The following is a 26,181-nucleotide window of genomic DNA, read 5'->3' on the forward strand; positions in this document are numbered from 1 at the left end:
TGTATGCAAAAAGTTGAGGCACCCGGGTCAAATGACATGTTTTGGTGATTTTCAAGTGAAAGTAAGTCACATCCTTTACAGGGAGCACACTTCTGCCTATTTTAATGCACAATCATTGTTTGATTTGCTGAATTTAATACATTGGAAAAAAATTAAACATAAAATATGTCATGTGAAAAAGTAATTTCATGGGGTTTTTCCCCAAAATTTTTACCCCTCAAAACTCAGCAAGTACATATAAATTGTGCATTAAAAATTGACATTTAAGTTTGTTTCCTATAGAGGATGTGTTGACTTATTTTTTGGATTGTGATAAAACCATAATTTGCCAGCGTTAATCAGCGTTAATAACAGTTACATTAAAGCTTCTTTTTCACTGCATGGTACCAGCTCAACTTGACTCTACTTGCTTTTTTTGGTTTTCCACTAGGCAAATCTGGTACCTGGTACCTGATACCAGGTACAATTTTTTCTCTGTCGAGGTTCCAAGTGAGCTGAACTGATACCAGAAGGTGATGTAAAAAAACTAGTGACTACAGATTGGTTGGAGAGAATTGCTAAACATATATGCTAATGCTAGCAACCACATTAGCGTATTCTTGCATCACCACTGAGCAACCAGAATTGTCTCGTTGTCTGAGCTCTGATGTACTATTTCATAAACTCTCCTAGAATTTTATCTTGGTACCATCAGCCTCTTCTGAACAACATTTTGTCTTCACGTATTGGCAGTTTCATGTGGTGACCAGCTACATTGAGGGTGTACTGTATCTGCAGTGGAAAACAAAGTAGCTTGTACCAAAAACAAGTTTAGTCGAGTCAAGCTGTACCATGCAGTGGAAAATTGGCTTATCTATATATTATCTATTTTGTCTCCATAGGGCAGATTCTTGATAACCTAGAATGATATTTTTTGTACAAATTAAAATAACCTGAGACCACGATCTTTCTGCAGATATATGCTGTGCCATTAAAACCTAACCAGTGTATAAAGTTTCACTGCAATGTTATATCACTGTTGTCAGAACAAAACCTTGTATCTCCAAAATGGTAACTTTACAGGAGAAGGAAAAAACATACTTTACTTTTAATGTAAGTCAGTGAACCAGACTGTTTTCTAAATAGTTTTAGGCTGTTTCTTTTGGTTCATTCATCATGAAATTTACACATAAAGTAAAGGGCGACAGGCATTTTCAAATTATGTCAAAAACTGAATAAATTACAAACATTGAGATATGAGGTTTTCTCCTAACAGCAGTGATATGCTTACCTTAAAGAGAGGTGAAATAAGAGTCATTCTATATTGTAAGCATAAAGCCTGGATTAATACCCTGTCCCTGAACTTGAGTCATTTTTCAATAGGAGAAAGCAAAGAACATTCACATTATACTTGAAAATTTGAGGAGAGATGCACAAGTTTTTCAAATGCTACAGAAGCAACTGCATGAGTTACGTTGACAGAAGTTGGTTATTTTGTGATGTGCAATCTTTCATCAAATTAGGAAAACTTTATTTGTGTACCTTTAACTCTCAGCTTGATAAACCATCAAACAGCAGACACCTGAAAGACTGGATTATTATCTAAAACCTCATTACCTACACCGATCAGGAATGACATTATGATAACCTCTTTGTTTCTGTGAGGATCCATGGGGGTCCTGACCACTGAAGAACAGTTTAAAAGGGGGCTAACAAAGTATACAGAGAAACAGATGGACTACAGTCTGTAATTGTAGAACTACAAAGTGCACCTATATATAATTTGAGTTGATAAAATGGACAATGAGAGTAGAAACAAGGAGGAGGTCATAATGTTATGCAGAACAATATCATCATTTTGATATTGAAATACAACATAAAGAAAAAACAAACTTAATGGAGATGATTAATATCCTCAAATATGGGCAGGCATGGTGACCTTCATATTAACATTGTCCACCTGGTGGAAAGAAAAAATACTTTTAAAATTGATATGTATATGCCATTTTTAATGGATGATGTAATGAATGTGCTTTTATCCAGAGCTGTTGCCAAAAAGTACATGAACAAAAATGACTTACTTCAATGAGGCCAAAGGTGGTCATGAAAATGTCTCCATGGATATGAAGCGCAGACACACTCTCCACTGGCATACGGTGCCAGAACATACAGTAAACGTACCCATTCACGATTACCTGAAGGAAATAAAGCAAAACTGTTTGTGTAACAATTTACTTATTTTTACTTAAGTTGTTAATTCACTTATTTTACTTCTTCAGTCTATGTACCTCATAGCCTTCTGGTTTAACAACCATGAACAAATCAAAGCCTCCTCCTTTCACAAATGGACCCCCTGAGGTCTCTTCTGGATTCTCCCACTGCCCATTTCTGAAGCTGTTGCGCACAACAGAGGGTGTCCCAACGCGGGGGTTGAAGTGTAATGCAATGTCATCTCCGTCCCTTTGCCCAGTCTTCAGATTTATTGCGAAGCTGCAAGCAACACAAAAAAGTAATATTTGAAACTAAATTATATTTTGAAATTCCTGTAAATGGCTATTCCAGAATGTAAATCTCTGTTTGTCTGTTTAATATACACCGATGAACCAAAAAATAGTGAACACTTACAGATGAAGCAAATAAGGTTAATTATTTTGTGTCAAAACCAAAGGTGAGCGAACAGTTGGTTCTTGTAGTCGATGTGTTAGATGCGGTAGATTGGGCAGCAGTAAAGATCTGAGCAACTCTAACAAGGACCAAATCATTATGACCAAGAAGACACCCTCGGAGCATCTCTGAAACGGCAAGGCTAGTTGGGTGTTCCTGATCAGCAAAGGGGAGTACCTGCCCACAGTGGTTCGAGGAGGGACAAACCAACGACACCCAAGGCTCATTGATGTGCAAGGGCAACAAATGCTATCTTCTCTGGTCCAAACTGACAGAAAGGATAGTGTGACACAAGTCCCGAGTGGTGCAACCGTCTAAGCGTTGGCCCTTTTATCAGGAGTTCCATCCCTGATGATGCTACAGACATCTGTGGCCAGGAGTCCAAGAAAGCACAATTGGCCTTGCCCTCTGGGTGGGTAGGAATGCCTTCCCCCCATCACTCAATGAGATGCTAGTCAGCGTGGGTGTCTATTAGCTGACATAATAGAACTGGTGGTTGGCGCTTTCAGCTGTCCAATGACGTTGCGTGAGTGATCGAGAAGATGCGGTGGCACTTCACAGGTCTCGGAGGAAGCTTGTGTCAGCCTTCACCCTCCTAGCATTGGTAGTATTGTGTGATTGGGGGAGTCCTAACTAGTGGGTGGAATTGAAGATGATTTCATTGGGGATAAAAGAAAATTGGGTAAAAATTAACTTTAACTGTGTTTATAAGGGTTTTGGCTCATCGTATATATATATATATATATATATATATATATATATATATATTATATATTATATATATATATATTGTGCCGGTATTGGAGCGGAAAGACTACTGAAAATCCCTACTTAAGTAAAAGTACTGTTACTGTACTTGACAATGAGAATTGAATTGAATTGAGTACAAGTAAAAGTATACTGTGTACTGTTGTTGTAGCTGGGAGTTGCTGTGTTTTGATTGGTGAATCTTTTAAATTCAACTGGGCTTTCTTCTAATTGGTTTATAAGCTGATAAGCTCATAATATATTTTTACTCTAACATCATTAAACATTAAATTAACAAAGTAGAAGTGTTTCCTTATAAATTAAATGTGAGTAGAAGTACTGTGATTAAATTTTACTCCAAAAAGTACCATTACAGGGAAAAATGTACTCGAGTACAGCAACAAGAGTCAATGTAATTTTTTACTTTCCACCTCTGACCAGTATCATGAGAACGTACCTATTGGCATCTGAAGGAACAACACCTCGGAAGAACAAAGCCAGTCCTAGTTTCAGCCCTCCAATGAGTGGTCCCACAAAAGGTATGCTCTGTGGTGATCATAAGCATTGTAGGTGTAGGCAAAGAATAACTGCAAATCCTTAGATTAAAAAAAAAAATACTTCTTCTCATTCACATACTTAGCATAATTAACTTAGCATAATTCACTTAGCATAATTAATACAAAAAACATTTTTTGCCTTTTAAACCATTTTCAAGTGCCATGTTACTTACAGGGTTGCAGACTGGATATGGCACTCCTAACTGGATCTGGGAAAACTTCCCACGTGAGACTCCTGGGCTTTGTTCCTTACCAAAAGTGGATGTGCTCCAGTTCTGAGCAAAGAGTAGACAAAGTATGGTAATGAAGGAAACTTATTATGCATTTTACCCCCAAAAAATCCCTGGTTGCTCTGGATTACAAAGATGTTAGGAAGTTGAAAAAGTACTTTTTGATTTCTTTGGTGGTCCACTGGTACCTGCTGCATTCTACCATGTTTTGTAGCATCATATAATGTTATTGTATTTATATTTATTTGGTTATTCTAAATGATGTGGTACGTTACAGAAAAATATAATACAATAGCCACACGATGCTCTGAGTTGCTGTGTTTTTATTACTGGTGGGGGGTGTTTTTTATGATCAGGGGGCTTATTGCCAACAACATAAAACATGATACAATGCACAAATTCTCAAAAAATAATATACGTTATAATTAACTTCCAGTTAATTCATTATAGTATCCAATTTATGAACTTTCATTTTTAGTTTTTTTTTGCCTTACAAGTAGATTTTGCTCAGCAAATTACAACTGCAACAATAATGTTAACTTGTACTGGCACCTAGTCCTAGTGGAATTTCCTGTGTTGTGTCGGCAAGAGACTAAATGGTTTAGTCTTTTAGCCTATTTTTTGAGAAAAATGTTGTCAGCTTATCTCACCTCAGTTTAAACAAAAGAGGCTTCTTGCTTCATTTATATGTTTAGTGGTCAATGTGAGCAGAAACAGTCCATTCACAGCAGCGTGGCCCAGCCAATCAGATTTTATCCATTTAGCACTGAGAAACTGACTTACTGCTACATAACCAATGGTGTTCATGAAGACATCTCCTTTGATGTTAAGTATGGTCACTTTCTCAATTGGCATTCGGTGCTTGAAGAAGCAATTCTTCTGGCCGTTTACATATGCCTGGAAAGAAAATATAATAGTCTTATTTTTGATGTTCATAAATCCTTTTGTTTATTTACATTATTTATTAATTTTTTTTTACCACATACTTAATTAATCCCCATACCTCGTAGCCGTCTGTTTTGACAACAATGAAGATATCAAAGGCTGATCCCCTCGCTAAGGGACACCCTTGAGACTCTTCTGGACTCTCCCACTTTCCGTTTCTGAAGCTGTCACGAACAGTTGAGTTGTTGACACGGGGGTTGAAGTGAAAAGCAATGTCATCGCCATCTTTCGGTCCTAGCTTATGATTTATGACGAACCTGTATGGGATGCAAAAAAATGCTCATTTCAAAGAAGAGTAGTTATATATAAAATACATAAAGTATTTTGTGTTATACATATTAGAAATTCATACTCATTGGCATCTGGATTAACAACCCCTTGGAAGTACAGAGCCATTCCTGGTCTCAGCCCTCCAGAAATTGGGCCTACATAAGGAGTGCGCTGTAAAGAAATGGTTCATTAGTTCAACCTAGCAAATGAACAACAAACAATTTAACTAGTTTTATTCAACTCAAATAAATACTTTGAATGAAACAATGCAAAGCAAATGTTTAGTTTAGATGGGCAAAAGCAATATTTTACGTTAATTCAAACCAAAAAAAACAGAGTGCTGATTTAATGTAAATGCATGATTTAAAAATTTACATAGAGACATGGAATAAAGCTGTTAAAAGGTCATAGCTCTTTGCCCAATATCCCTAAATAAAACCAAGGTCAATGTAGAGGTGAGTTAGGCCAAAAGGCTGTGAAAGTATCCATTTGGTTATCTAAGTCTGCTAAAGAAGTTATAATAAATCCTCTGTTTGTACTGGACTTAACACATTTACTGTATAGTGATAGTTTGCCAGTGTAACTAAAAAGCCAACTACATTATAAATCCATACATCCTATAAAATTATTGAGCTCTACAGTTTTTATCAGTGGATTTAAAGCTATATGGAGCAGTAGAATCATATTCTTTGGAGGGATGAAACACCACTGAACACCTTTGAGATGAGATGGAATGATCTAGAACTAAGCTTCGAGCATCAGTACCTGACCCCTCTAATGCTCTTGTGGAGATGGGTTCTATCATGCCCTCACGCATAACCGCCTTTCAGAGATTTGCTTCTCCGGAATACTGATGGTTGGTCTCTGCCCATTTTACATACCTGATTCATGTTTCCTACTTAGCCTACTTAAAGTTAGTTAAAAGTCCTTGTGTACAAGACGTGTCCTTCTCAACAAAATTTAAATAAGGAAGCTAATACAACGCAGTATCAAAGTGAATTGATGTGTAGGTGTACATTTGATGCAGGTGTTGACAGGGCCAAATTTGATATAGGTGTTGACAGGGCCAAAATGGCAGCATCGTTGACATGCCTTGCTGAACCCATCTATGTATGTATGGGGTGTCCAGTCTTATCTGCCAGTGTGGCTGCATGTTTTATTCCAACCATGCATGTGCTCACCCTATCAAATGTTTGAAGACTGAGACCAATTGATTAAACAAGTGCAAAAAGATTTTCTCCTGCTTGTTTGGAATGAAAACCTGCAGCCGCATCGGCCCTTTGTGAATAAGATTGGACATGCCTGATAAATGTATACCTATGGCTTCAACCTCTTCCTTGTTTTTTATAACGCTCAGTGGCTAGAAGACTTCCCTGGTTTGAATAATGAAAACACGGTTTCCAGAATCTTTTTGCTGTAAACTGGCCTGCATTAATATTGCCAGGTCTCAAATATTTTTGTCTGCACTAAACATCTTTTAAAGACAGTTACCTCCTAAATAATAATAAATAATGATTTCAAATGTTTTCCTCTGCATGCTTTTACATTTTCCTTTGGACTGCAAAAGTTTTCAGTCTGTTAATACAAGTGTTTCAGATGCTACCAGACAGCCTGAGCTAACATGTTTGACATAGTAGCTAAAGGAGGCAGTTTAGAATTTTGCAAATGATCAGATTATGTTCACTGAAGTTGTTACACTCTTGAGCCACACTTTAATTGAAACTACTCACAATATCGCTGAGCTGAGTTGAAACTTCTGACGTGATGGTTGACAGACTCCACCGTGAGACGCCCAAGTTGGTCATTATTTTCTTCCTTAGTTCATTAAAAAGGGAGGAAGAGGTCCAGTTCTGTATGGAATGCAAACATAGGATATTATAGATTTTTCAGTGACTTAAACTTGATATTCTGATTTATTTTTGATAACTACCATGAGATTAAAAAAAAAAATCTCTTGATTTGATTTCTTTAGAGGCCCCACAAGTGCATATACATTGTTTTTGTTGTTGTTGTTGTTGTTGTTGTTGTTGTTTCCAGACAAATCTAGAAAGCAAAAAATTAACCCTTACTTTTGTTTTGCATCACCTCTTATTTTAAATACACTCCATGACTTGCACATCTGTGAAGGCACCATTAATGCTGAATGATATATACAGGTTTTGGCACCACATGCTGTCATCCAGATGACATCTTTTTCAGGGAAGCCCTTGCTTATTTCCAGTGGTGGACGAAGTACACAAATCATGTACTTGAGTTAAAGTAGTACTCCAGTAAAAGTAGAAGTCCTCCCTTTAGACCTCCACTTGAGTAAAAGTACAAAAGTATTTGCCTTCAAATGTACTTAAGTATCAAAAGTAAAAGTTCTACAAGATTAATTATGACTCTAATGTCCTATTTTTGTAACAAGGCTCTTGCTTCATTAACTCATTTTAGGTGAAAATACTCTAGTGTCACTCTTGGTTACCAGTCTTTTTAATCATATGTCAATAATTAGTCTGACACTAATTAAAATTGTCTATTAAAATGATCATAAGCACAAGGTAACTGAAGGCAAACAATTTCCATTAGGTAGAACCGAGTGGCTCTGAAATAACTTTTTGCAAGTTTAAGGTTTATTTGCAACTTAGTTACAAGTGTAAGTTTAATAAACACTTTAAATACAGGTTCACAAATGAGTTTTGCTTTACTATATTGCATCTCTGTTCATAAACATAAACTAGCCAAAACAAATTTACAATAAAATAAAACAGAGTTTGCATAATTTCAGAAATAGACTCTCCCAAAATTTTACACTGCTGCATTGACGTTGAACCGTATGCTTAAACTGGGTCGGTATGTCCAACAGTATCAAAACAAGCTCAAAACTAAGTGCACGCTGTGCCCTGATTGGTGTTCTTGATTTGCGTTTCTTTTGTTTTGACATGTTACATTTTTATGCACACATAAGCCAAAAGAAATGACAGATTTTGCATAATGTAGTGGAGTAAAAAGAAAGATATTTGACTTTGAAATGTAGTAGTGTGAAAGTAAAGTCGCCCAAAATGGAAATACTTCAGTAAAGTACAGATACACAAAAAAAACTTCTTAAGTACAGTAACGAGTTACATTTACTTAGTTACTGTCCACCACTGCTTATTTCATCAAGACAATGTAAAACCACGTTCTGCATATATTACAACTGCATGGCTACATAGTAAAGTCCAGGGGCTAAACTGGCCTGCCTGTAGCTCACACCTGTCAACACTGAAAACATTTGGCACACTTACAGAGTGTTAAAATAACAGGTGGTGCAAAACAAGTAAACATGCCAATGACCCAACTTTTTTGGAAGGTGTTGCTGGCACCAATTGCGAAATGGGCATGTATTTGTAATAACATTTTTCAGTTTTTCAAATTTGATATATTGTCTTTGCGCTGTTCTGAATTAAATATAGGGTTTGTGATTTGCGTATTTTTTTCTACATTTTCTACAGCATCCCAACTTTCTTGGAAAGGGGTGGTAAACAAGGCAGGTGAGGATCCCCAAAAAATTTGGGCCCACAAATATTCAGAAATGGCATGACCAAGTTTAACTGATTTTGCTCAGATTTTACCAAAGCCTACAGGCTAATATTAAAAGTCATGCAAAATCTTGTAAATGACAATAGTTAGAAAAGTAAGAAATTCTGCACTGACCCACGACTTGCCCACTGGAACGGTGACTTTCCCTTGGAGGGAGAACTGGACAGATTCACTGGCTTCACTCACTCCCACATCACTGACCGCTCTGTACCGGACCCAGTATTGGTTGGCCAGCTGCAGTCCAGTTAAAGTGAAGGTTTCCTTTGCATCTGGAGTGTCTATGGTCTCCCAAGCGCCACCATCAGCTCTTGAAGCATCGGGCTGTGTTATTCTGTATTCCACTCTGTACTGCCTTGTCACTCCAGTTGGGGACTTCTGAAGCTTCAGAATCACATTCTTATTCTGAATGTCCACGCTGGGAGCAGGAGGCTTGGACACTGGCTGAAAGTGGTCATCCACTGTTTTCTCTTGTTTATACAGGCGGATGGAGATGCCAGGATTGGAGGGGTCTGAGATTGATGAAATGACAAACTTGGCTGTCTTCTTATCCTTATTGGCATTAAAAAAACTTTTGAAGAGGGAAAGGTTCTCTTTCATCTTCTTAGATATTTCAGGATTGCTGAACCAAGGCTTGATGTCTTGGTCACTTGATTTCGGGACTGTTGACTGCTTTTCAAATGGATCTGCTGTCAGGAACTCTGTTATGGTTTGCAGATATCGATCTTCATACTTCACAGAAGTGAAGGAGAAGCATATGACTGTATCCACCATGGGACTGAAGAGGATGCTGTTGAACTGGGCTGCGGATGTGATTATCGGGACTTCACTCAGTTCCCTGGTGTAGGAACTCAGCAGATCTAGTTCACCATTAACATTCTCTAACCACTGCTTTAGCTTGCTAGCCCTAAAGGGGGAGTTGGCATGGGTAGTCAGAATGTCAGCCAGTGAACTCTCTTTTGCCTCCCCACCCCGAATAGCAGGAAGGACACTGGCCAGAGCTTTTTGTAACAACACCTTGTAGATACCAAACGATTCTTGAAATATGTGCAGCCTTTCCCCCACATCCTGGAAATCACTTACTGCTGTGTTCTGAACCAGATCATTGCATCTCCTCTCTGCATCTCCCAGCTCCTCCAACAAGCCTTCGACTTTAGATATGAGCGTTGCTCCGATTTCTCTCTCCAGCTTAGCTGCTTTACTGTCCAAACGTGCCAGGGGATGGAGCCAAACCCTCACAGGCACAGCATCATTCTCCCTCTGCCTCAGCAACGATGGCAGCTTCTTGTATAGCTGCAAGGCTTCCATGTATGTGGTGGGGTTCTCCTCGAGCTCATAGTCACCATAAAATGTACAGCTGATATTATCAGCCAGTTTCTTTTCGGTTTCATTCATCTTTAGAGCTCCTTGCCCCTCTATGGAAAATAAAGGGATCTTCTTAACCATTACCCTTAGGTTTCCCTCAATCTCTTGTTTGTCCTCATTCTCAGAGATTGTTTTGTCAAACACCATGAAGGCCTGACCTCCATACAGTACAGCTGTAACAACATGAGTGGCGGTCTTCTGCTCAAACACCTCAGGGTAGGAGATTTTGCCCAGCTGGGTCATAGTAAGTTGCTCAAATCTTGTTGTCTGGCTATACTGCATAGTAACTCTAGACTGACGGTCTGAGGACTTCTTGTCACGCAAGTATCTGGCTGAGCCTCCAACCTCCACTAAACCACCCAGAAAGCTGGCTTTGAGGGAGGCGCTGATGTCAAGGACACTGGCCTTATCCTGGAGTGAGTCAGAAGCAACAAATTTCAGATCAGTCTTGGGCTGTCGATGCACATCCAAATCCTTGGACAAAGACTGTTTATTCCATAGAGTAACACCTGAAATGAGTGAGAGTCTGGAGCTTATTCTTTGATCACTGGGTCACTTTATTATATGCTTGTCCTGGTTAGTACACTGTAGGTGTACTCTAATCACACTGCACATTCAAACATCTTTAGAAACAAAAAAAAACTACTACTAAAAAAAATACTAACAACTAACATGTTTTTTGTCATTCTGCGCCACATCATTTTGTAAGTTAGTCATTATGTGTCCTAGGAAGTAGCACATGAGGCAATAAGTAAATAACTAAGTTGTGGCCTCTAACTATTTTGTTAGATAAATACATGTGAATGGTCAGAGATGTGGATGTTCCCGTTGAGTTTGCTTGAAGTAAACAATATTTCTTGTAGTACACGACACTATTACCTGGGATGAAAGAATCTCTGCGGCAGTCATACAACATGCCAGGATACAGGGCCCTTCCCAGGGCTGCCATTTCAATCGTTTTAGGCTCCATAACTGTCAAGATAAATAAACAAAGCAATAAATAAAGGAATATTTGGACAGTTCTATCGAATTAAAAAAAAAACAGACATGACCAGAAGCAAAATATGACTTTTTTTGTTATTTTTAATGTGTGATTCTTATTCTTTACGCTCTACGCACTGTCAGGAGTTCAGGAATGCCTCATTGATAGATGTAGATGTATTACAGCAAGTTCAGTCAACACAGTATTGTTTGGTACCCGTAGGGAATTTAGTGTCCATTCCACGCAGCCCAATTTCAACCAAAATTTGGTCACATTTAAGTGACAAATTATACATTATTTACAAACTGGTTTTAATGAAAATGCACCTGCTTCTGTTTTAATGATAATGCAAATATAAATCACAAATAAATGTGGCTCTGTTGATATGATATATGTACACAATCTATTTTTGTATGGGCCGCTTTCATTGATTAATCTGCAACAAAGTACTCATTAGTATAATTAGTGTCATTCATATAATTTGTCACATTGCTTTCCTGAAATGAGGGGACAACATGTAAATGTGCTTTGATGAAAATATGCTCTTCACTTTCCACTACCATCAGATTTTTAAAGGCTGCAGTAGTTGTAGCTTTAATAGCAGCAATAATAGTATAAATGATAATAATAGTATAAATAATAATAATAATAATAATAATAATAACAACAATAATATATTAATACTATATAATATATAATATTAATATACAATATTAAATTAATATAATAATATGGTAATAAGTAGATTTACTTATCTCACCTTGTCTGGAAGTTTCTTTATTGAAGTGCGCAGGCAGATAAATGTAAGTAAGGCTTCTGTTGTTCTGTTGTTGCCAGTTGTTCTTCTCTCCTCTGGAAGAGTCCGATGGCTCTAATGGCTGTACTCGTTATTTTGTCAGACATTTATAGGAAAAAAAGAGGGTGGTACTTCACATTTACATGTACTTAGCATTGGAATTCTGCCACCTGCAGTGTGTGTGTGTGTGTGTGTGTGTGTGTGTGTGTGTGTGTGTTTTATATATATAAGGTGTGTTTATGGGCTTTGGGTGTTTTGGTGTTGAGAGGTGGTCACCGTGAAGTGGGAATGGAGGGCTCATTGTGACCTCCCGTGGTGAATTGGTTTTCTGTATGTGCCCTTCTGTGTAGTTTCTTGTAACAGAATAATTGCTTTATCTGATTCTGACATTACAATACGTTACACTTTTAATCATTGGTACTAGTGGACCTTAAGTTTAGACATGCTTATTATAAAAGAGAGAATAAAGATTTACACATCAACACAATATGCAGCGATTCGGTATTGTTGATTGGGTGTTATAAACTAAACCATAAAAAACAAACAGCGTAAAAGAAAGCGAAAAAAAAACATAGATGATTCTTCAATAGTGCTGTTTTTAAAGTCCTCTGCACATTTCCTTACACCACTGCACGCTCAGTGAACCTGACATATTAAAGCAGTCAGGTTACATTTTAAGTTAATATGATTGTTGTATTAAAGTGGAGCAGATTTGCCGTTTTTACAGAGATTTCAGGCTCTCACACGTACATTCTCTCTCTCTCACTCTGTCTCTCTCTCTCACTCTGTCTCTCTCTCCCTCTCTCTCTCTCTCTCTCTCTCTCGCCCCCCCTCTCTCTCTCTCGCTCACTCTGTCTCTCTCTCTCTCTCTCTCTCGCTCTCTCTCTCTTAATTTTGTCGCAGCGTCAAGACGAGAAAAAGACTGACATGTGTTTGGTTTGTCCCTGTCTACCAGCTATTTTAGCAGGCATGGTAGAGCCCCTCAGGTTTATTAAAGCTGAACAACAAGATCTTAATTTGACACTGCCTATATGGTGTATCTGGATAAATATAATCTTCTTTTATTTAATCATTACTAAGTTTTAATACACCTTAAGAAGTAATCATATACATTATGATAGTAATATTTTTATGCAGTGAATAAGAAGTCACATATTTCACACACACACACACACACACACACACACTTTATAAGCAGCTTATCTTTCTGGGCTGTGGGGGTCACATATTTGATTAATATTCATTTACACATTATTTGCATGAAGGTAGAACTGCTTTGACTAAGTCTGTGTTACAGGGGAAGACACCTGTGGGTGTTCTCATACCCATCAAGAAAAGTTAACTGTCACTGTGGCAGAGTACCCCTCTTACCACTGGAGTGGTACCCTCAAGCATACATCTCAGTACCTTTAGTCAGGGAACATTATTGTGCCATGATCCATTGAAATTATACCCTCTAAGTTGTATTGACTCCACATACCCAGTCTTGTCTCCAGGCTTTTATTTTATTGTTCTGTTTTAAAACATGAGGTTATGTAAAAGGTACCAAATTTTGAAACTGAGAAATTTTATTGTTTTTTGAAAAATATATGCCCATTTTGAATTTGATGCCAACAACACGTTTCAAAAAGTTGGGGCAGGGTCAACAAAAGGCTGGTAAAATTGTGTAAAGCTTAAAAAACACCTCGTTGTTGACTGGCAACAGGTCTGTAACATGAATAGGTATATATATACAAAAAAAAGCATTGCAGAGAGGCTGAGTCTTTCAGAAGTAAAGATGAGGAGGTGTTCAAGACTGCACAATCAAGTAGTGCAACAATTCAAGAATAACGTTTCTCAACATAAAATAGCTTTAGATAGAACTTTTACTTTTAATCATCTACGGTACATAATAACAACATTAAAAGATTCAGAGAATCTGGAGAAATCTCTGAATGCAAGGGACAATACCAAAAACCAGTATTTGCTGGCCGTGATCTTTGGGTCCTGAGGCGTCACTGCATTAAAAACAGACATGATTCTGTAGTGGAAATCACTTCATGGGCCCAGAAACACTTCTGAAAAACACTGTCTATGAAAACAGTTAAAACTCTAGAATGCAAAAAGAAACCATAACAGGATCCAGAAATGCTGCCACCCTCTCTGGGCACAAGCTCATTGAAAACGGACTGAGGGTAAATAGAAAAGTGATATAGGGGTGCATTAGTGCACATGGCATGGGTGACATGCACATCTGTGAAGTCACCATTAATGCTGAACAACACATACATGTTTTAGCAACAAACGCTGCCATCCAGACAACGTCATTTTCAGGCAATGCAAAACCACATTCTGCATGTATTACAACAGCATTGCTCTATATTAAAAGAGTCTGGGTGCTAAATTTGCCTGCCTGAAGTCCAGACCCATCACCACTGATAACATTGGGTACAGTATGAAATGAAAAATATGACAAATGAGCCCCTGAATTGTTGAGCAGCTAAAATCATATTAAGCAATAATGGAAAACATTTTACTTTGAAAACTACAGCAGTCGGTCTCCTCAGTTCCCTAACCCTTACAGTGTGTTGTTAAAAGAAGAGGTAAACGTGCCATAAACAAGCTCCTGTCCTAACTTTTTTGAAATATGTTGTTGCCATCAAATTTAAAATGGGCACGTTTTTTTAAAACAATAAAATTTCTCAGTTTTAACATTTGATTTGTTGTCTTTTTTCTATTTTCAATAAAATATAGGGTTTACATGATTTGCACATCATTACATTTTGTTTTTCTTTACATTTTGCACAGTACAGAACTTTCCATTAAATTCACATCTTAATAAAATATCTCCTCTTCTACTTACAAACACAAATGTGGTATCGGTTGAAAGTTTCAACAGAATTTCTTTGCTTGTTTCAATGAATTATTAATGTGAGAGTTCATATCACATTATAGCATTTATTTTTTGCTGTCAGGAACTGTAACTGCTTAGGGTTAAATAGTACAGCAAAACAGCAACAACATACAAAACAGTAACTGTAGACCTCTAAGGGTTAATGCTCCAGATGTAGTCTCATAGCTCACAAAGTGAGCTGGTTTCCCAGGCATTATTATTGCAAAACCGCATCTGGCAACCAGATTCTGTATGAGTTTGTTCTTAAACCTTTTATTCCTGTGCAGTCACTTTATACTATGGATTTTGTGGTTAGATTTCCTTTTAGCACTGTTCTGAGATCAGTTGTTGATTGTTCTCTATTGGCTCTCTATTGGTAAATTGATGACAAACATGATAATTATGTGGAAAGTTTTATTTCATTAATCTATACTAAAAGAATGTAAAGATGAAGTTCTGCTAGCATCCCTATGGTATCCTAGTAGCAGATGTGGCCTTTGGGAAGTTTGGGATCTTCCTGGTAGGCCGGTCTTGTGAAGGCCAGTCTTTTTTCCCCAATATATATATAATATGTAATATCTATATGTAATAGCAGGTAGCAGTTGCCATCACAGCTGAAAGTATCTAGCACTTGTATCTAGCTAGCACTCATTAAAAGTTTCTAGCACTGGCTTCTGAACATGGATAGAAGGAAAAAACCCGCAGCTGGCGGTGCACAGTAGATGCAGCAAAAGAAGAAAAAAGGCTTTGCTGGCTGACACCATGATGTGTGCTACGACAATGGATTTGTTTATGCACTGTGCAGTTCTTTTCAACGGCTTTTTGGTGAGAACGAAGGAAGTCGTATGTGAGTGCCGTTCTTTTTGTCATTGTGCCAAAATTCAACTGCCTGTCCTAAATTCACTAAACTCCCCACATGAACAGTGAGAACCAGCCAGGCACAAGAGATAGATGTCACATTAGGCTCTTAAAGGCAGAATGAGCAGGATTTGCCAGTAGCTGTTTTGACACACCATTCAAAACTGGCCCCTACGGCACAACGAACGAGAGAGAGAGAAAGAGCAGCAGTGGTTGAGCGAGCTAGAGAGAGAGTGAAGAACAGGATTCATACATTCTGTATGTTTGCTGCATATTAAATATGTTCTACCTGCTTTGCTGTGTAGTTTATATGCTTTGTTCTATTTTATATAAGTGCTGTATATTCTACATGTTTTGCTGTAGGCTGCCTGCTGTAACGTGTCAGAAGTTTAAAATTCCTTTTCACCTACACATTGATAAAGAGGGCTAGGTTACACCCAGGCACCAAAGGTTAACATACATAGAGTAGATTCATACAAAGAAAGTACCACAGTAATGACCAGTAATGCTAGTACGCTAATGATGAACACATGATGGTGGAAGTCAATTAGCATTACACAGATGATGGCACTTAAGGTCAGTTTTACTGTACACACAGACACACACAGGGGTAAACCTGACAGCTAGTCCCCTTGTACGGTGGTCTTGTGACAGAGGCTAACTGAGTGGCACTAACTGAATTGATGACAGTGCGACAGACAGAAATAAAAGTGTCAGGTTTTAGTCAGCCCAGCCTCAGAACCGTCCGGCACTCAAATGGTTAAACTGATTTACCTCCTCATTTAGCCTCATCACACCCTTTCAGAGAACAGCTCGGCAATTTTCACACCACCTAAAAACATCTAATTTTCTCCTTTCCTCCAAATAAAGCCCCCATTCCCAACACCCAGACTAAACATACTCTATACCAGGGATGTCAAGACTTTTTTCAAAGAGCACCAGATCAAACTTTGTCAAAATATCTGGAGGCCAAAATATTCACAAAACATTAAAAATATTAAGTTTTCAAAAACATCAGCGTATAGAATCTGAGCTTTCTGTGAGCTACTGTGTTTCTTATCACTGCCCAGACAGCAAGCATGTTCGGGCCGGATTACTTTGGCCGTCACAAAGTCCTCCTAGCAGTTGCATCTGCGTTGCGGACTTGTGCCACATTTGGGCCAAGTAACTGTTTACAGCGCTAGAAACACTGCCGGTCAGGAAGCGCATTTGGGCCGGATCTTTGAAACAGACGCGCCTTATTTAAAATTTACGCCTCATTTAAAATTTGCCCCTCCCCTTTTTCCCCTTTCAGTCCTCTGCAGTCGTCAGTCGACTATGACTGTAAAACTTGCTGCTGCTTTTGAGGTAAGGCGTATTTTGTCTTTTAAATATTTGCACATTTATTAGAATTACGATCAGGTATCTTGGATTTTCTCGTTTAACTTTTAATATGTTATTCAATTTGAATAAGCAAATAAGCTGAGTGGTGGAGTTGCTAGAGGGGAGGACGTCAGTGCTAGCTAGTTATGTTAAGTTAGTTAGCTGAGGTAAGTTAGTGAGTCAAAATGTCTAATTCCAACCTAAATTAACATTAAAGATTTCTCTTTAATTATGTTTAATAACGACATATTCTTAACATTACATGATATCCCCTTGCCTGGCTGTGTAACTAGCTAGCTTAGCTGGGTTGTACTGTGAGAGGCAACTGTTAGCATTCATTGGAAAATGTTAAAATGTTCTAAGCGCAGCTTTAATATTTCTGCCTGTTTTAGGAAAAAAACAAGTCTAAAGAAAACAGAATTGAATGAGTGACTAATGTAAGAAACATCCATTAGCTAGAATCTAAAGTTACCCTATATTGTGGTGTGTGGAGCTAGCCAGCTAACGTTAGCTAGCTAAGCTGTATTAGCCAGTGCAAGCACTAACGTTAGTTTAACCATCTTATTTTTTATTTGCTTTTTTGTAGTGTATATACCAGTAACACAGTCCTCGTATTTGGTTAAAAGTGTGGAAAATAACCCTTGAGACGGTCTCTGACTCTGAAGCAGATGCGGGCAAGCACAGTGAGTTGAACCTTTTGGCAAAAATAAAAGAATAGAAAAAAGAACAAGAAAAGAATGGCACAGTTCAGTAAAACTGTATTTGTTGTGTTTCTCATCTTTAATTTGGCCATGAAAGTGTAATTAATCTAACTGAACGTAACTACGAATGTCACACAAACTTTATCGTCCGGTGTGGTGTGTGTAGCCTGATTGTTTGAAAGCTGAGACATGGCCATGGTGGTCTGAGGTGGTCTTAAAACGTACATAGTAACAATAATGCAGCCATTTTTTTAAACATATATGCAGCTGCCTGCAGCACTAATCGCATTTAACTATCGCAGCTCAGTCATGTTGACATGTCGGAATACTATTTCACGCTATGGTTTGCATTAAATAAACGAATAAAAGAACGTGTTTTACCATCATTATGGACGGTTACTGCGGTAGCTCGGTAACTCTTACAAGTTACATCTCTCCATCCAGGGCCGGCATCCGACACCTCTCTGTCCAGGGCCGGCCTCTTACACCTCTCCGCCAGGGCCAGCCTCCTACACCTCTCCGTCCAGGGCCGGCCTCCTACACCTCTCCGCCAGGGCCGGCCTCCTACACCTCTTCTGCTAGGGCCAGCCTCCTACACCTCTCCCCGCCAGGGCCAGCCTCCTACATCTGCAAGAGTCAGCCTCCTACATCTCTCTGCCAGGGCCAGCCTCTTTCAGGCCCTGATGGTGAGCCAGCTTCCCACACGCCCTTTTTTAGCCACTTTATCTAGACTGACCTATGTTATTTTCCTCTGGAACCAACCTCTTTCACCAGTTCTTTAGATCCAACTTCCTCCATGTCTGCTATAGGGTGAACATTCTTTTTCTAAAGTTTCACCCACGCTTTGAGAGGTCATGACGCCAATAAAACTGTTGGCTGCAAATATTGGCTTTGGGCCAACCAATGAATTGGTCAGACTCTTAATTGGACAGTAGTGCCAGTACTCCTCTGGCAGCAGACTCATTCTTATTGTGTATTTTTGGTGTTGTAATTGTAATGGTTACTACAATTTCAGTGTACATCAAAAAATCAAAAAAATCGCTAGATTATTCAATTACTAAAATAATCGATAGTGACAGTCCTGTTTTAAATAAAGTTATTAATATGTTGGATAGAGGAAAACAGTTAAGAACATAGGTTTTTTTCCTGCTTTCTTGCTGCAGCACCAGCCATTGCATGGATTTGTTAAATTTTATCAGCAGCACACTTGATTCTGTTTAATGTAGGGTTGGCTAAAGCAGGTACTGGATGGTAACTGTAAATAATGTGCTTCCTCAATGAGAGCTTAAAAAAAAAGTTGTAAAGATCGTTACCGTTCAGTTCACCGTTCAGCTGTCGACCGCAGCAGTGATGAACTGTAAGAATTCTAAGTGATTTGAATTCCAGAACATGGATTAGAGCCCAACCAATATGAATTATTGTAGTATTTTATATTGTATTGTTTTACACCCCAATTCATTTTAGTTGAACTGTGCTTCACTGATACAATTGTCACTTCTCAATGGTCACACTTCTTAATTTGACTTTGTAAAACTCAGCATGATAATATTTAGTGTTCAAATTGCCAGTTAACCTTTATTATTGTGATGACATGAGCAGAGTTTAGCAATCTCTATCAGTGTTAAAGTCTGTTTTTTATGTCAGTTTATTACAAGTGAAAACAAAGCAGCTAATTATCGCTTCTTTAATGGATTTTTTGCTGATAAGTTTACAACTCAGTACTGGCATTGTATTGTTTTCTTGTTTGAATTCATTTTTCAAAAAAATGCTGTGTTGAAAACATAATGACATTCAATAAACCTTTTTTGAGGTATTTGGTTTTATGTTTCCCTTTTTCGAATGTACCTTTTTTTGAAAACTTCCATTATTAATGATTTGTGAATAATTATGTGGGATATGGAGCTGTTGCTGACTCTGGAACGGTTCTGGAGCAGATGCAACAAGTCAGGGCCGGACCCGTTCCAGAGACAGCTGCTTATATCAGCTTGAGCTTGGACCTCTTCTGAACTGGGTCCGTGCCATATTTGGGCCAGATATGAAGAGAATATTTAGAGCTGCACCAATTCAGGGCCGGGTGTAATGCTGTTCTTTGCTGATCTGGGCCGGTTTTTAATCTGTTTTGGCGCAGATCCGTAAAACAGATCAGTTCCGGTATTGGGCCGTTGTGCAAAAAGACACCGGGCCAGCTCTGCTTTGCCAATCCAGACCAGATGCAGCGCTACATTTGGCCCTAATCAGGCGCCGTGTACATTTGTTGTCTGGGTGTGTAAAAGATGCACATGGCTTCATTTATTGTTGGATTACTGTTAACAAATAATTACATTTTTAAGAGTAACAATAAAACAAATTGTGGCACGCCCCCTCCCCCCTCTCGCGGCCATCATCGTCAGGGCCCGAACACCCAGCGGCGACGAACACCAGCGAGGACAGCGGAGAGAGAGCCGCAAGTGTGGAGGGGGCGGAGCGCAAAGCCCGAGCCCCGCCAAGTGACCCGAGTGACAGCGGGAGGAGGAAGACGACGACGGTGCCGGCAACGAGAGGCACGATAACGAGCGAGTCCCGAGCTCCGCCGCCCGAGCCACGCCCCCTGGTACACAGTGAGGACGCTTCACTACACCTCACGTCCCACCCAGGCGGCCGAGCTGCCCTCTCGGCTGCCCTTAATGAAAGCCAGCTGACGCTGATCTGGCTGGCAGCGTGAGCGCCTTTTAAAAGAGTTGAGAGGGAACAGAGCGAGAGAGAGGGACGAGCAGCAGCAGCAGCAACAAGAGACGGAAGAGCTTAAAAGTCTAGCTGACTGAAGCCACTGAAAAGTGGCCAGCATAGTGTAGGTTTGAGTTTGTGTTTATTTGTGTGGGTGAAATAAAAATATGGCTGCTGCAACACTGAACCCTGCCTCCAGTGTCCTCCTTGAGCCCGGGGTACTGACGTGCTACACAAGTCTAATGTTTAGTTATATGTTCCTATTTAAGCATTTACTTTTTTTTGTTTAGGTTGTGAAAAATCTATGCTACTCTTTCTGTTTTGTTAGATAAAAGTTATTTACACATCAAATATTGTAAATGTAGCAACTTCAGAAGAGCAGATTAAACACACATTAAGGACACACGTCCTTAAAGGGTTAATATTAATTGAGCTACTGAATTTACTCTGATAAGAAGTTGGGGCTGTGAGACTTGGGTAGCTGCAGTTGCTTTCTCTCCTGAATATTTACTGTTATATTCAAGCTTGGTTTTTTGTCTACTGATATTAAATTCATTAAGTCTTTTGAAATATGAGGCACACACACTTAATGAAAAGTATTCAAATCTCCATGGTGCCTTGTCTCCCCCTAGTGGCTGAAGGTGGATTAGTACAAGGCTGGGACATTACAAATAAACAGCAAAATGTGATTTGACTCGGCAGGTCAGAGCGGGTTTGGCTGCCAAGAGCATTTAAGGTAGGTGGACATAATGTTTTGGCTCATCAATGTATATTGTGTCAGAATCATGAGAACGTACCCGCTAGCGTCTGAAGGAACAACACCTTGGAAGAACAAAGCCAGTCCTGCTTTCAACCTTTCAGGGAGTGGTCCCTGATAGGGTTTGCCCTGTGGTGATCATAAGCATTGTAGGCAATGAACAACTGCAAATTCTTAGATTTTAAAAACAACATTATTCGTATTAATTATTCTAAGAATCTGTAAGGTTTTTGTCAAAACAAAGTGAAATTTGTTTATGTTTATTATTAAACCTTAATTAATATTTTACTGCTTTTTAAACCATTTTCAAGTGCCATATTACTCACAGGACTGCAGACTGGATATAGCACTCCTAACTGGATGTTGGAACACTTTTCACGTCAGACTCCTGGGCTTTGTTCAATGCTAAAAGTGGATGTGCTCCAGTTCTGGGCAAAACAGAATTTGTGAATGAACGAAGCTTATTTACAATATGTATCAAATTATTTACACATCAGTTCACAATCATGAGGACCCAATGACCCAGCACAGCCAGGAAACTATGTATTTTATGTGAATTTTGACACATTGAATAAAGAGGATGTGATGGAACTGTCAAATATCTAATAAAATAGTCAATGTTCATTTGAAGGTTCGCTTGCTTGAAAATAAAGGTTTCTTGCATATAAAAACAAATGCGATGTACATTTTAATAAATCGAATAAATCATGTACAAACAAATAGAATAACATTATTTGTTGCTACAAAACATGAGATGAGACAGCAGGTAGCAGTGGACAGTCAAAGAAATCAAAATGTACATTTTCGACTCCTTAACATCCTTGTAATCCAAAGGATCCAGGGATTTTTTTGGGGGACAAATGTATAAAGGACAAAACGTATCAGCTTTGGAACACAGAGTGTGATAGTTGCAATAGCTTTTCAATAACAACACTGACAATTAGTAATAATTGTAATCAAAAATCTTGGCAGCCATGAGGGAAATCTGGCAAAAAACTGTCCGTGAGATGGACAAACAGCAGCAGGAGAGACTGTGGCAGATCTTGGTGGAATTTCAGGACTGCTTTGCATTTAATGAGGAGGAGCTGGAGCAGACTCACCTAGTGCAGCACGACATCAACACAGAGGAAGCTACACCCATATGGCAGCAGCATCATTGCTGCCTTCCCCTGAGTCGACAGGAAGCTGCAGACCAGACTTTGGAAAAGATGCAGCACAAAAGCATCAATCAATCAATCAATCAATCAATCAACCTTTATTTAATCTTGGAGAACATTGAGGGTGACTCTTATTTACAGTGTTGCCGAGTTGATACAGAACAAGGGATTGATAATGTTAAGAACATATCAAATAATACAAATAAATTTTATTAAAAAATGAAAATCAGGTAAGTATAAAAAAATGAAACATTAATAATAAAAATGCATAAAAATACAGTAGAAAATATAAAACAATAATTGAAATGTAGGTAAAAAGTAAAATCAAATCAAAATAAAATAAAAGGAGAATAAGATCAATAAGTAAACTAAAAACGAATTAAAATGACATGGTAAAATACTCATAATTAAAATAAGAGTAAAAATATGAATAATAAACAAACTAATTAATAAAATAATCAAAATAAGACAATAGTTGTAAAAAAAAATCATGTGATTCCTGTAGTGAGTTCCAGCTCGTTGGTGCACCATAACTAAAAGCAGATTTTCTCAGTTCAGTAAAAAATTTCGGTACCTGGCATGTGATCCAACCACTGGAGTGAGTCTGATAAATACCATTATTTACAGACATCATTGAAGTATTATATTCTGGCATATGGCCAGAGAGTGTGTTTCCCGCCGTGCTGCTGGTGATGGCCATCCTACTTTTTCATACAGCCTGCAGTGATGAGTGTTATCAGGGTGTCCAGTAATGAACCTCAGTGCAGAGCGATAGACTGAGTCCAGTGGTTTGAGGGAACTGGCTAATGCGTGTTTGTAAATTACATCACCGTAATCCATGACAGATAGCAAGGTTGCCTCAACAATTCTTTTTCTTGCATACACAGGGAAACAGAATTTATTTCTGTACAGATAACCGAGCTTCTGTCTGCATTTGCCAACAAGTTTATTAATATGGGATTTAAAAGTGAGTTTAACATCCAGCCATATGCCTAAATATTTATACTCTATGACTCTTTTGGTGTTGTATCCCGTCAGAGTAGTGATATTTACAGAATACAGAAAATCAGTATTAGTAGATCTGGAAAACAGCATGCAAGTTTTCTTAGCATTTAAAACCAGTTTGTGTTTACACAAAGCAACCTGTAGGGAATGAGAATTATAGTTTTTTATTGCAGCATAAACAGAGTCAGCTGAACAGTATAAAACTGTGTCATCTGCATACAGGTGTACCTTGCAGTCTGAGGCATAGAGAGAGTACAACTGGGCCCAAAATTAAACCTTGTGGTACTCCTTTCAATGTAGTTAAAAATATGATTTGTAATTACTTAGTGCTACGCATTGTTGTCTGTCTGAAAGGTAATTCTGGGTCCATCTTAGTGCCTTTGTATCAAAGCCAATCTTTTGTAAGTTCCTTAAAAGAATAGTGTGATCAACTGTCAATCAAAAACCTTTGATAAATCAATAAAAATGGCAGCACAATGCTTCTTCCTGTCTATGGCCATATAGAGATCATTTAAAACCAGTGTGGTAGCAGAGATAGTGCTGTGTCTTTCTCTAAAGCCAGATTGATAATTAAACAGGACAGAATTTTCATACAGAAATAATTTGACTATTTACTAGAAATTCTAAAATTTTAGCTAAATAGGACAATTTTCAGATTGGTCTGTATTTATTTACGTCTGCCGCCTCACCTCCTTTATGTGGTGGAGTTAGATAAGCTATATTTTCAGATCCTGGGAATCCTGCATGATAATACAGAGAGATTAAAAATATATGTTATGTATTCTAAAATAATTGGGGCTGCCAGGTGCAGGAAGTAAGGGTCCAGCCCATCTTCACCAGTAGTTTTTCGTGGATTAATAGTAGTGAGACATTTAGCTACTATTATTGGAGAGAAGGGCTGGAGTGTGAAGAGACCATGGCTCTTGGAAACAAAAGAGTTAATATCAGTTTGACCTAACAGCAGCTTTGAGTCAGTATTTTCAAAAATGTGACCAGCTGCAGCAAAATGTGTGTTAAAAGCTCTACAGATTTCCTTCTGATCAGATATCAGCTGATCATCAACTATAACGCTGGTCGGAAGGCTAGAGGAATTGTTTTTAAGGGATTTTACAGTTTTCCAAAAGTTTTGAGTGTTTGTAGAGCTGGTAATCAGGCAGAGATAATAATCTGATTTGGCCTTTCTAACTGCAGGGGAACATTTATTTCTCAGCTGTCTGATCGTGAGCCAGTGGTCTCTCTCCCCTGTGCAATCATTTGCAAGAAATCATTTGCTAAAGTGGTTTAGTGCCGAGTCAACATCTCGAATTTTTAGTGTAAGGTGGATTTTAGTCATTGCTAATCATATAGAAAAGCTTGTCCATTAAAAAGAAATAAAAATTTCTTCTAACTACCGTCCGAGAGCCCGTTTTGTTCTTGTAACTGTTTCTAATGCATCCAATGGGGCAGTGGTCACTAATGCTAAGGTCAAAGACTGCTGAGGCAGTGATTTTGTCCATTTTATTGGACAAAATTAAGTCTAGTAGGGTAGATTTGGTGGGATCCTTCAGATTTGGGCATGTTGATTCCGTGACTAATTGTGTGAGGGTAAGATTTCCACATATTTCCTTTAAGTAATCGGATGCATTAAAAAGCCAGTTAAGATTAAAATCTCCTAGGACCAGCATTTCAGATGCAGTATATTGTGATAAAAGATTATTTCATCAAGTGCAGAAGACGGAGCAGAGGGAGGCCTGTATATCCCACCTAAAATAAAAGAGTTATTTTTCCCAACGGACACTTTCAGAGCTATGAAGTTTTCTTTGGAAAGTGCAGTTAATAAGGTGGCTTGTATAGTTACTCTTATTTAAATAGCTACTCCGCCTCCTCTTGATTCTCTGTCTATTCTATAAAGGTTGAAATCATTTAAGGCCACGTCTTTAGCACTTATAGATTGTCTAAGCCAAGTCTCTGTTAGTATTAAAATATCTGGATCAGATTGTGCAATCAGGACTTTAAGTTGATCCATTTTATCTTGCTGAAGTAGGCTTCTAACGTTAAGATGAATTATGCCTAAACCTTTTCTATTTTTAAAACTCTCAAGATCTGTTACAGCATTTACTACAGGGTTTTTTTGTGAGTATAAAGTAACTGGAGTTAGAACAATAAAAATCTGATTTTTCGCTTCTTTGTTATTTCTTTTTTGATGAAGAGCTGGTCCTGGGTATTCTACCCAAACTACAGAAATTGAAGAGTTGCGGGCCCGCTGCACAGTGGGGTTCCCGGATGGAGCAGGGGTGAAGTTTATTGCTGGAGAGCTCTTTCAGATGTTCTGCACTGACGATTGTTTCTCAGCAAAAGTGACGTCTTCCAGCTCATCCAACACAGAGAATCTGTTGCTCAGGTAAACCTTTTGTGGAATCGGGTGGGAGGCAGCGTGCATACCACCACACAAACACCCACCTGCAATGGACCATGGCTCAGCCTGGCGTGGCATGGAGCAGCACACCTCCCTCACCTTGGGTTTAGCTCCTAGCCGAGGCCAGTGATCCTTGTCCTGGACAGCTGTAGCAACTGCTCGAGGAAGACGGCTGTCTAGCCCGGTGTTGATCACCTGCGTTGTAGCCAGCAGGGAATCGAGGAGATCCTCATTGTCTTTGATCTGGTAGAGCACAGAGATTCTTCTATCAAGTTCAC

At 38.6% G+C, this 26,181-nt stretch overlaps 1 protein-coding gene across 1 annotated transcript; it reads right to left on the minus strand.

Annotated features, from left to right (window-relative positions):
• Positions 1-200: 200 nt before the first annotated feature.
• Positions 201-12,188, minus strand: LOC118804369 (stonustoxin subunit beta-like). The gene is made up of 12 exons (XM_036564869.1): positions 12,058-12,188; positions 11,195-11,287; positions 9,068-10,824; positions 7,123-7,242; positions 5,475-5,563; positions 5,181-5,379; positions 4,961-5,074; positions 4,121-4,222; positions 3,848-3,936; positions 2,268-2,469; positions 2,061-2,174; positions 201-1,939 (listed from the first exon to the last, which is right to left on the minus strand). Exons 2-12 carry the CDS (start codon positions 11,283-11,285, stop codon positions 1,895-1,897), a joined length of 2,922 nt encoding a protein of 973 aa, XP_036420762.1. The 5' UTR covers positions 11,286-11,287; positions 12,058-12,188; the 3' UTR covers positions 201-1,894.
• Positions 12,189-26,181: the final 13,993 nt, after the last annotated feature.

This window comes from Colossoma macropomum, unplaced genomic scaffold (genome assembly GCF_904425465.1).
Source record: "Colossoma macropomum unplaced genomic scaffold, Colossoma_macropomum, whole genome shotgun sequence".
NCBI lineage: Eukaryota > Metazoa > Chordata > Actinopteri > Characiformes > Serrasalmidae > Colossoma > Colossoma macropomum.

Bases quoted from the DNA above. Each gene is read 5' to 3' on its own strand.
- LOC118804369 (XM_036564869.1), bottom strand. From the start codon at position 11,285: ATGGAGCCTAAAACGATTGAAATGGCAGCCCTGGGAAGGGCCCTGTAT. The intron at 7,243-9,067 runs GTCAGTGCAGAA...CATTCCATACAG, and splicing joins TTCCAGTGGGCAAGTCGTGG to AACTGGACCTCTTCCTCCCT. The intron at 3,937-4,120 runs GTAAGTAACATG...TGATCACCACAG, and splicing joins CATATCCAGTCTGCAACCCT to AGCATACCTTTTGTGGGACC.